This window comes from Mus pahari, chromosome 14, assembly GCF_900095145.1.
Source record: "Mus pahari chromosome 14, PAHARI_EIJ_v1.1, whole genome shotgun sequence".
In the NCBI taxonomy this organism is placed as follows: domain Eukaryota; kingdom Metazoa; phylum Chordata; class Mammalia; order Rodentia; family Muridae; genus Mus; species Mus pahari.
The window spans coordinates 64,142,155-64,154,054 of NC_034603.1; the positions used below are offsets into that span (position 1 = coordinate 64,142,155).

The 11,900-nt window shown below is 43.7% G+C and overlaps 1 protein-coding gene across 1 annotated transcript in view; it reads left to right on the forward strand.

Moving 5' to 3' along the window:
• The window catches only part of Skap1 (src kinase associated phosphoprotein 1), a 297,239-nt gene that overhangs the window by 257,436 nt on the left and 27,903 nt on the right, over nucleotides 1-11,900 (forward strand). The window contains 2 exon segments of the mRNA XM_029546245.1: nucleotides 10,540-10,640; nucleotides 11,590-11,598. Coding sequence (XP_029402105.1) covers nucleotides 10,540-10,640; nucleotides 11,590-11,598 — 110 coding nt within the window.

Here is an 11,900-nt window from a genome sequence, read left to right on the forward strand (position 1 = left end):
GACTCCAAAGTTACAATGGAAATCAGAGAGTCTGTTCAGAGGCTGAATAATGCGCATTTCTATTTTTTCCGTTGTTTTTTTTTTTTTTTTTTTTTTTTATCATGACTAGATTAAGTGCTATTGCCTGACAGGATAAAGGAATCAGGTTTTAGTTTTCATTTTTATCATTGCAAATACATTTACATTCTCCTTTTTTTACAAATGCAAAGAGCAGGCAGGCCACTTTCAATAATTTATTTTAAAATCAATGCTAATGAGGTTATGTCTCGTCAGTGGCCGAGTTTTACAATAAAGTCTGATTTATTTAGAAAAGATCTTTGGTGTAGCTTCCCATCTAATGGCGGTGGGAAGGAGGTGGAGTAGCAGGCACGGTGACCCTCCAACTTCAGATCCAATTTGTAATTCACAGCGGAGATCTGACCCAATTTACATTGATTAGACTTGGGAGGACGAGACAGCTGCGCACGGACAGCAGAGGTAGGATAAACGCTCTCTGTGAAGTGCCTAAGCACTGCACATTATTGGTCCTTGTGATTGAGTTGTCCGATACCAGGAAAAGAGCCGCTTGCTGTCCAAATTACTGGGCATCTCTACAAGAAGGATGCACCAGCTCACGCTGTAATATTGTCAGTCCTATAAAAATCAGCCCCACAGCAAGAAGGAAAAGCATCATAGCAGGGGAGAGCAATAGAAAGATGATGTGAAAAGAATGGGATTGGTTTCTATGTGCCCAGTTTCCCTACCTGTGACGTCACGCCTCCCTTACCTCAGTCTTTGTTCCTTGAGGTGGGGCTGGGAAGCGGGGGCAGGCGGTGACAGGGAAAGCCTACTGCTGGACTCTACACAGAAATAAGAATCCTTTGAAGGGCTGGAGGGTTGGCTCAGAAGTTAGCACTGGCTGCTTCTCCAGAGGACTAGGGTTCAAGTCCCAGCACCCACATGGCAGCTCATAAATGTCTGTAACTCCCGTCCAAGGGGATCCAACACCCTCTTCTGCAAGCACCGGGCACACGTGTGGTATACATGCATGTATACAGGTGAAATACTCATACACATAAGATAATCAACTTTTTAAATAAGATTTCTTCAAAGGGCTCCTCCTTTTCCACAGGACTGTAGGGCAAGTGTGTGAATGTGTTTATCTTTAATCTTGGTAACAGGTGAGTTATTTCTCCAGAGTGTTAATTTTTTATTTTTCTGAGGAACAGTATCACTTTTATAAACATGAAATCAGGGGGTAGTTCGTGTTTCTTTGTTTGAGACAGGGTCTTACATGTAAGCCCAGGCTGGCCTCGGACCCACCTGCCTCTGCCTTCTAAGTGGGATCAAAGGTGAGTGCCGCCACAACCCGTTCTAAACTCGGGTATTCTCAATGCTCCATAGTAAACTAGCACATTTCATGCTATTTCTTCTTTCCTTGGAGCATAGGATTTACTTTCTCAAATCTGACATTTTCAAAAAGACTAGAGGGAGACTGTCCCCTGGCCATCTCCTCAAAGATTCCATTTGTGAAGAAGCAAGGCAAGTGTGTGAAATAAAACCCAGGAAGAGGAGGTCAGCTGTGGTCAGGAAAAACTGAGTCACCTGCTCTCACAACATGGCTGACTGTGCCCTGTCCTCTGTGTGTGCGTCTGGCTGGCTGGCTGACTGACTGACTGACTGACTGACTGACTGTGGGTCTAAAAGAAAAAGAGAGGAGGGCTAGTTGATGAAAAGATCATTGAGCCTATTTCTGCCCCATATATATGTATACATATGGTATAATTCTATCTCCTAAAATAGGATTATTAAATGTGGCTCTAATTCTCATACTTTTGTAATAAAGACCCAGTTCCTATTGTATCATGTAGTATAAAGCCCGAGATGAAACAGGTTAATGAGGGTAAGAAACTCAGGCCAATCACATTGTGACTTTGGCCATATAAACACTTGACTGGAGTTAGACACTAGCATTGACTTAGAACCCATTGTGAATCCACAGCAATTAATTAAAAGACCATTCCATCTGCCCTCAGGAGCCTATATTCTAATGAACAAGGCAGGCTGAATACAACAGTTAAAGAATAAAAATAAAAATAACTACAGGCCTCAAGTACCAAGAACATAAAACTATGTTCATGATCAGCCTCCGATACAGCTGAACAAAAATGGATACGTTAAAGACTAATTAATCACAGGTTTAAAACACACACACACACACACACACACTCACACACGCTCACACACTCTTACTCTGGATGACTAAAACCAAGGAAGATGGCTCCATGGAGATATTAAATGCAAGCAAGCATTCCACAAAGAGAAGTGAGGACTGACTAAAAGAATCGGGTCTAAAGAAAAGCCCCTTGGTGATGCGATTGGAATTGTTTTTGAAGTTCCACCAAAGCCAGAACCTTGACATGCCTGTCCGTTGACATATCTCTGCTCCTAGTGCAGCCCCCTGTATATTGTATACACTTCAAAACCAGTCAGTAATTGAAAGGGGAGGAAAGGAGGCCCATTTGAAGGTGCTCGATAATTGAAGGAAGAAAAAAAAAGAAGAAGAAAATGCGTTAACTAAACTTCCCTTAAAGGAGAGAGTTTCCTAACTAGACATGATAGCATCAGCCTGTAATCCCAGCTCTTGAGAAGCTAAGGTAGCGGGATCGCGAGTTCAAAGCCAGCCTGGGCTCCATAGCAAGACCCTGTTTTGAAACACAAGAAAGAAGAGGGGGGTCAATGAGCTCAGGGAAAGGTGACCCCCTCAAAAGAAAGAGCATGAAAACCGGCACCCCACACACACTAATGCTAATCCTGATCATTTGTCCCCTCAGATGACGATGGTCTAGAAGAGGATGCATGTGGCGCTCATCGGCGACGAGGTATAAGACAAAGTCGCACAACACGGGGTGGAGCAATGTGGCTTCCGGTTTGAGAATGCGCTACCGTTAGTGGTCCTGGTACATGATCCCAAAAGCCCAAAATATAGTGACTGGATAGAGAAGTGCCCTTAACTTTCAAAGCAGACACCAAATCACTTTAACCGATGTCCTAGCACAGCCAAGATTTGTCTTCAGAAGGTGGGAAGCCAAACCAGATATTTTTTTTTTCCCCTATCAGTATTTCTTAAATCAGTGCAGTGAAAATAGAATTGTCTCATCGAAGATCAGAAGATTGAGAATGGAAATGTCTCCTCTCTGAGAGGCTGGGAGATTGCGAGTCGAGAGAGGAATAGAAATGTGTCAGATCTGAAAAGTGAGCCTGGGGTGAAGGATAGAACGACAGAGGGATGCTGACCTCTGATGGGCTGGTTTGATTCCAGGCACATTTGGAAATGAATATGTAACAGGTTTGTTGAATACAAAATTACATCTTATTCATCCTGGACTGTTAGCCGTGCCTCAGGCTCTTAGTGAGCCCATCCCTGGTAAGGTCAGAAGCTCTTGGGAGTCTCCTTAAGTGGACCAAGGACTCACTCCTTCACTGTCAGTGAAGGAGTGTTGCATGTTGCTTGGGCCACCTCAAGGACATTCATTCTATCAGCAGAGTCGGATTCAAGAGTTATTTAGATATGAACAGATTTTTTTTTTCCTTAGAGTCTATGAAATTCGTAAGCTTAGGGGTTCTTTCCCGGTTTCCCTCCCTGCTCTCTGGCCCTTTGCTCATTCTCCTCTTGCCTCCCTCCTTTGCTTTTGACTTCATACTCATAGTCATCTAGAAAAATCCTCTTTTCCCTTTCCGGTGCTGCAGGAGATAAGCGCATAAGCGTTATGTGCGAGTATGCGAGCGTGCGTGCCTGCGTGCCTGCCTACCTGCCTGCGTGCGTGCGAGCAACAAGCAAGTGAGCATGCGTAAGAGGGAAGGCCAGCTCCAGTCTGGGTCTTGGTCCTAGCCTTCTACATTGTGTGGTGCGGGCAGGGTCTCTCTTGTTTTGGCCCTACAGTGTTTGCCTGGCGTGCTGGCTCACACCCTGCTACCCAGGATTCTTTAGTCTCTTGTCTCCCCTTTTGCCATGGAAGCACTGGGATCACACACATGTGTGACCTCTCCTGGCTTTTAGATCTGGTTATTAAACCCTAGGTCTTCATGCTGGCTAGACAAGTGCTTTTCCCCACTGAGTCATCTTCCCCATCCCTGCCAGAAATGACTCTTTGAGGGTTAGTGAAGGACTCAGGTTTGCGAAGATCCAACTTCTTCCTGGGAAGAGCAAAGACAGTCAGAGGTCGTGAAAGCACTTGGGATGCCTAAGCTTTGAGGATGTTAGCTCCTGATGATTAACCCATGACATTAAGTCCTCTAAAACCGAACTTCTGAAGTTTTGGTTGTGAGCTTTAGCCTTTAATGGACTCTCTCTCCAGCCCTGAAACCTAATTTCTATTCTTTTCTACTTGCCATACAGAAAAATCTGTTGTGACCTAGCGTGTCCTAAATAAGGCTTTTCTCTACCGACTTCTGTCTCCAGCATAGGGAGAAACAGCCCCCACACGGACCTCTTGGGTGGGATAACTAGAAGCTTCCTGTGGCTAACATTGTATTAAACTCTATTCAGGAAGTGCCAGCGTCCTGGCAAAGTCTAGCTTTCCCTCACAGACTCCCCACTCCTCTCATTTTCTCCTGCCTGCCCCTCCACTCAGGTTCTATCTGGGAGGTAAGAGGAGATTTATTTCTTAGCTATCCCAACAGGTATAATTCAATTAGGATTTTTTTTTTAAAGAAGTCTTTTGTTCCTCGTACATTCTGCCTCCCAAATAGGTGTCGTTAAGATCAGGCTAGCTCTAAATATGTTTCTGAGGTTTGTACTTCCCACCAGTTATAATGATTGGTGACTTGCTGATTAAAAAACAGGAGGACTTTTCGCTCTCTCTGCAGAATCTGAGGCGGTGATTTTTATTATTTGTGTTTACTTATTTATTTATTGAATTTATATAGTGCCTTTCCTCCAAAGGAGCTATAGAAACTGCAGCACATATGTAATTTCCCAATGTCATCTCTAAGTTTTATAACAACAAAATATAGAGATCTGGGGTAAGGGCTAACAGCCTGAATGAAGGCATTTAAAAGGCTGGGACAGAGTAAATTCTTAGGTCACAGATGAGCTATGTACATTTGTGTCTTTTAGTTTTTCTCAGGGAGGGAAAGGCCTGTCCCTGTCCCGGCTGTCTTCCCACCAAGGTGCTATGGCTGACACATCTGAGGACTCTTCTCTGTCCCACAGACCCTGTCACTTGATGCTGCACTTTCTCTGACAGAACTGCTAACATTTTTCAAGCCTACCTCCAGATCTTATCCGAAGAGGGAGAGAGGAACAGAATTCAGTTTATCCTTATTGAGTGTTAATGACCCTGTAAGATGCAATTTCTTTTATTTTATTCTGTTACCTAGAAAATCTATCACAGCCTTGTAGTATTGATTGCCCAATCTATAAAGAGCTTGCTTTACAGCGTGACTGTTAGTAACATGGTTACTTTAATGAGTGACTCTTCAACACCTCAGATTTTCTCTAAATTCCAGCTTGGCAGTCCCATAGTGGATCTAACATTGACGGTCTTTAGTGGTGAAATCATATTTTCCTGCTTTGCTGTAAGAAACTTCTGGGTAGCCCAAAGCAAGACTCACTGTGAGCTGTTGGTATAAAATTTTCCTTTGCTTGGGTGTGCCATACTGTAGAGACAAGTCACCCTTAGACACATAAGTTGCTAGCCAAAGAAAGTCTTAGAATAGAGCTCTCCTCCTCCTCCTCCTCCTCCTCCTCCTCCTCCTTTCTCTCTCTCTCTCTCTCTCTCTCTCTCTCTCTCTCTCTCTCTCTCTCTCTCTCTCTCTCTGTCTCGGTATATCTCTGTCTCTCTCTGTGTGTCTTTGTGTGTGTGTGTGTGTCTCTCTCTCTCTCTCTCTCTGTGTGTGTGTGTGTGTGTGTGTGTGTGTGCGTCTGTCTGTCTGTCTGTCTGTCAGTCTTTCTGTCTCTCTCTGATTGTGAGCAAACCAGGCTTAGTGCTCAGTCTTATAAACATCGAGTCGTGTCAGAAAAGCAGAAGAGTGGTCTTTCATAGGCTTTCCATCCTGGAGCTCCTCTGCCAGCCCACTGTGGTACCTGCTGACAGAAAACTCCTACACCAAACAAAAGGGAGCTGCAACATGGGCTCCTGTAGCTCTTGTCTTCTGTTTTTCCAGGACCAACCTTGAGTTGAACATTACCCACTAACATTTTAACCCAATAAAAGGAACCGATGAGGTGAGAATCAGGACCTGTGATTGGTCTCCATACATAAATCATACTTACAAAATTAAGGAGCATAGTAATTTCATAAGTCAAGGTGAAATGGGCTTGAATATAATCAAATGGTATGGAAAATGAGCAGAAAATATTCTTCCTGCTCTGGTGTCACGGTGAGTGGCACCTGGCAAGTTTCTTCATATTTCTGAAATTGTTACTAAGGTAGTAGTGGGTGTCTGCTTTGAGTGTACTAAAACTTGTGGCCCCTCCTGGCTCGGCTTAGACTAGAGCATTCGAAGCCACTGTTTACAGAGTTGGTCCAACTCTCTCTGGGCCTTACCGAGACAGGTTTGTTTTCAGGCTTTGGGTGGTGTCCCTAATTTAAACAGCTGTGCCTAATGCCAGACCTCATTGACACAGCCCCCTTTACTCATCAAGAAAAGGCAAACACCACGCTGACCTGCCTTTAGCCTCTTTTCCCTGCTCACAGCTTGAATTCTGAAACTACCCAATGCCCCCCCCCCCCCCGCAACGACTAAGCTGTAGGAGAGCGGTCATCTTCTGTTGTGCCTGAAGACAAGGAGAGCTAGATTGGTGTCCTGGTCCTTTTCCTAGGTGCTGCCATTGACTGTCACCAGTAACAACACCAGCCTGGACTCCATAAAAGGAAAAAAGCCCATCCTGGTCACAAAGAATCTGGTGTGGGACGATTCCTAATAACCACCTGGGAAATGGAGAAACAATTCTGTCCATTGCTCTTCTTTGTGATAACTTTGCTCACTTGAAGCTTAGCCTCCCTCGCAGGGGATTAGAAAGAACAAGACACTCCCACTCCTACCCCACCCCACCCCCATTTTCTCTAGAAAGACTCCTTCCCAGCTCTGCTTGCAATTTAAATGCAGCGATCATCGCCATTAGCTCCCCTATCATTGTAATTGTTGTTAATTGTTATAACTGTTTTAGTTATTAGTGTTGTCATTATTGCTCTAGGTCCTCTGTCTGTTTTATGCTGAATATATTAGAGCTTTTGCTTCTGAATTACCAGGCTTTGTTTAGTGCAGTGTTCCTTTTTTTTTTTTTTTTTTTTGGAGAGACGTTGAGAAATGCTGGCATTAAGCTTTCATTCTTTTGTCTTTCATTCCAAATGGACAGACTAGAAAAAAAAAATAATTAGATGGAATAATGTCCTCAAAATGAGAGTGAGGATGTTTTGAATTAATTAACTGGTCAGAAGATTGCATCATCTCTGACTTAGGCTGTTCCCAATGTGGTGGAAACCTAACTGAGCCAAAATCTAGTCTACAGTGGCGAGCCTTGTCCTCAGTCTCCTAACTCCTCTCCTTGCCCTATAGAAGCCAGTGTCTGCCCTCGTCCTTGTCACCGTCCTGTCTGAGGGTAAGCAAGCCTGTTCTAGGGCACAGCGGAAACTCATGCTGCAGACCTGCAGACCTTCAGACCCTTCCTAAGGCCAAGCTTCAGGAATAAAGTCTTGCTCAGCCTCAGCTCCTCCCAACTTCAAGATCTTTCTGTGATGCCTGGCAGGTCAGGCTTTTGTAGACAGATGAAGCTTCAAGGAATCCCCTGACTGCTAGGACTCGGCTAAGCTCCCTCTTTCACATAGCATCCTCGACCTCCTCAGTCCTGAATACTGGTATAGTAGCTCTGGTCCACAGCACCTCCCCAGCTAGAGGGTAGCCTTGAGAGCAGGGACTGTATATGACCTGTGTGGAATCCTCAGTGTCTAGGACAGTCCCTGGTTTTATGCACAGGCCCGATGGATGCCAAGGAATGAAGTTGCCTGTACACATATGCATAAATATGAATTCATAAGTTAAACAAGGATCTTGTACGAGGGGGGTCCAATCTTATCCCGCTAAAGAAGGTCTCCCTCACTGATCTCCTTAATACCAAAAGACTCTGTGAGCGTCAGGTTGACTACATTCCCCAGTTTTAGCCTTATCATTCTGCTTGACTGCTCAGAGCTGTCTCCTGGGTTCCTGAACACCAAAGGCTTTTCTGTATTCCTTGTGTCTTAGAAGGCTCCTGTCTATGGTTGATCAAATCTGTCTCCCTGTCACCCTGCACCCCAGCTCCCTGGGTTTTTTGGGTTTTTTTTTTTTTTTTTGACAAAGTCTCTCTCACCCTAGCCCAGGCTAGTCTTGAGCTCACCTTGTAGTCCAGTTGGCCTCAAACTCAAAGCAATCCTCCTGCCTGAGCCTTCTGATTGCTGGGGTTATAGGTGTGAATCACTATGTCTGGTTTGTAATGTGTCTTTAGCTTAGGTCTTTTCTCGATACTGGTGGTCTCCTCCACCAGTATCGAGCCATGGTAGGAATCTCATATCTATCCAAAAGGTATCGTAGGAGCTGTCTCACCCCCAAGCACACTGTAAGGATCAGAAACTCAAAGTGATGCACTAAGCCAGAGAGTGCCAAGGTAGCTCTGCCAGTCTTCCCAACATTCATAAATAGCCAAATTGGGGTTTTTGAAATCTGTTTTTTATTTTTAAAAAATTTTTTTCCCTGTCACCTACAAACCCACAAAGAATATTAATGTCAAGTGGCTTCTCCTTCCTAGACCTAGTCAAAGTCTCGGGATGATTTATAAACTCCCTTACAACTGAGAATGTATAACATAGCCTCTGGGGAAACTGCCATCACTTTCTAAGGTTGATATTTCTCTATCATTTCATGCACTGATGTCCCCAAAAAATATATGCTTTCCCTTTTCAACAGTTAGCGTTTTTCTCCCAATATATTTTTCTTCCCAACGTGTTCTTCAGTGGATGGCAGGAGGTTTCCTTGGCAGTGACTTCGAATGCTGCCCTCTATTGTCTGCCGCAGAGACAATTCCCTGTGTAAAGAAAACACGCGCACGCGCGCGCCTGCGGTTTCTACAGTTGACATTTTTATTTCTGTTTGCAATCTGCTCTTACCCAAATGAGCCAATCTCTCCTTCGCTTTTGTGCACTTTAAGATGCCTAATAAGAGTCTTTTACAAAGACATACAGGGATCTGTTCCACTGCGCCTGTCTTATTTGAATTATTCATAAGTTAGGACTAACTGGGGAGGGAGCAAGCACAGTCAGGTCCTCTGTGGTGCCTCGCTGACCATTTGCATCCCATCTGTTGCCAGTCAAGAGCAGCCTTAGAACCCTGGGTGCTCATAAGAGAATACAAACAAATCCAGACCAAGTAGGAATCGGTGAGACAGAGTCCCTAGAAATCACATGATTTTTTTTTTTTCACTCCATTTTTCATGACAGAGTGTCACAGTGAAACCCAGGCTGGCTTAGAATTCATGATCCTCCTGCATCAGCCTCCTGGCTAAAAATCACACCAGTTTTTAACTACATCTCAAGGACTCCTGAGTCCTGTCGATCAAATCTCACCTTTGGCGGGTGATTGGCTCATAGGTCTACTATGGAATATTCTAAGAAACTCCAAGTGTCCCTGGTCCAGTGGGCCTTAGCTCTCCCGCCATTCAAACCCCAGCATGTTCACCCACTGTGTCCGATGGTGTTTAACCTTTCCGGGTAGAAGAGGATCAATACGAATTCTTCATTGTTAAGAATCGATGACTGTCCTGTGGCATCACTGCCATCTAGTCTGGCTGAGGAGCCTAGTAAATCTCTTCCTGGGCTGTCTAGGGCTTGGTTTGGTGTCTTCAGTTGCTTTCATTTTTAATGCAGATCAGTTTGGTTTCTGTTCCCCGGGGGCTTGCAGATAAATCTTGGCAGACATGTTCAGGGTCTACAAATGAGATGCTGGAAAAGGGCCAGCCCACCCAGAATTTAGTTGTAATGGATGAGACACCCCCATGGCTCCACTTAAAGACCGGGCTATTCGTTTCAGTATTTATTGGTGACTACTTCATAAGGTACCTGGGATGAAGCTCCTGGGCAACAGAGGAGGTCAAAATGTGAGGTGTGACGATGCGGAAGAGTGCTGGCTGACTCAGCCTCTCTCGTGGACAGGCAGAAGGATCTGTTCCTTCAGATCCATAAAGAAGAGATGCACTCCGGTGTTTGGATGCCCTGGATCAAGAAATCTAGTGGGAAACATCTTTGTGCTGCTTGTTTGCAAACCAACTGAGAAATTATGTGCCCGGTTTTCTTCTATTAATAAACACATCTATTACCATATTGTTGAGCAGCACCCCTACTAGGGGTGATCTGTAAATATTTTATGCGAGTTAATGATGTCGTCCTCCCATAGTCCTTTGCTCCGAGTGTTTGTCATCTGGGGCCCCCTGAATCTTAAGTTTCCTGGAGGCTGTATCAGAACCCCAGTTTCCATTTGCAGCCAAACTGATTCCTTTCATCTTTGCTTTCTCTTTTCTTTGATCAGTGGACTATGCCGATTATTACCAGGGCCTATGGGATTGCCATGGTGACCAGCCGGATGAACTGTCCTTCCAACGGGGTGACCTCATCCGCATTCTGAGCAAGGTAAAAATGTAGACTATAGGACTTGGAGCCAAAGCTATGTTTTCACTCCTGTTAGTATACTTAGTGTAACCCGAATGATCCCACGTTATTACACCTCACTCTGTATATTTCATGGCTCTCCTTACACACAGATCAAAATCCCCTTTAATGTATAATGGTTTGGGAAATTTTCTGATTGAAAATTGAAACCCAAGAATCATTTTTTTTCACATTTAAAGATACACTAAGGCAAATTTAAATATATATAATGAAGTAGATACAATACTAAAATTATGCCCGTCAAAATTTGATGTTTTCTGAGAACTTATGATATATAAAGGTCACACTATGTACATAATTTATTACCATATAATACTATTGAAGACATTCTGGCTAGGTACACTAGATTTTTATTTCATTTATAGATAAATGAGACGATGATATAATTACCTGTGGGAGGAGGAGTCAGAACCTGTTAGCTCAATTGGTTTGAGCCGGTGCTGATAAGGCCAACCTACTGAATTCAATTGCACACAGCCCCGCTAACTTTATTCTTTTCCTCAAGCATAAGCCAGCCCTAGACTCAGCTAACACATGCTATTGTTGATCATAAAGCAATGGGGCTTTATTTAAAAGGAACTGATTATTGCCTGTCTATCATAAAAGAATTTTCTGGAGTTGCAGGCTACAGTTTGAGGGAATTATTGATCATCATCCTGTAAACAAACAAGAAAGACCACATATATAATACAGCCAAGCTAAGACAACATGTCTTATTCCTAAGAGAACTGATCACAGAGGCTGTTCTCTATGCAGCCCATCAATATCTACAAATACTGTTTTGAAATGGGAGTAATTTGCTCTTTAATTGGTGAGTATATGAATGTCACAGAGGAGAAGAAGCCCACTGTGCTATGAACCTCACATTGGCCGTTTCCCTGGTTCTGGGACTGGTACTATTTATACCAAGGGTCTGTTTGTGCTTGAGATATTCTGTGAACTCCTTTACAAAAGACCAAGGGGCGGGAGAAATGACTCAGTGGGTAAAGGTACTTGCTGCCAAGACTAAAGACCTGAGTTCAGTCCCAGAGACGATATGGAAAGAGAGGACTGACTCCTGAAAGTTGTCCTCTCACCTCTACAGGTGCATTGTGGCATACACATTTGATAAATTGGTGAATAAAAAGGTAATAAATAAATAAAATGTAATAAAATACAAAATGTAAAACAATAAAATAAAACAGTAAAAAAACAAGAAAAGAAGAGAAGGGAAGAGAAGAG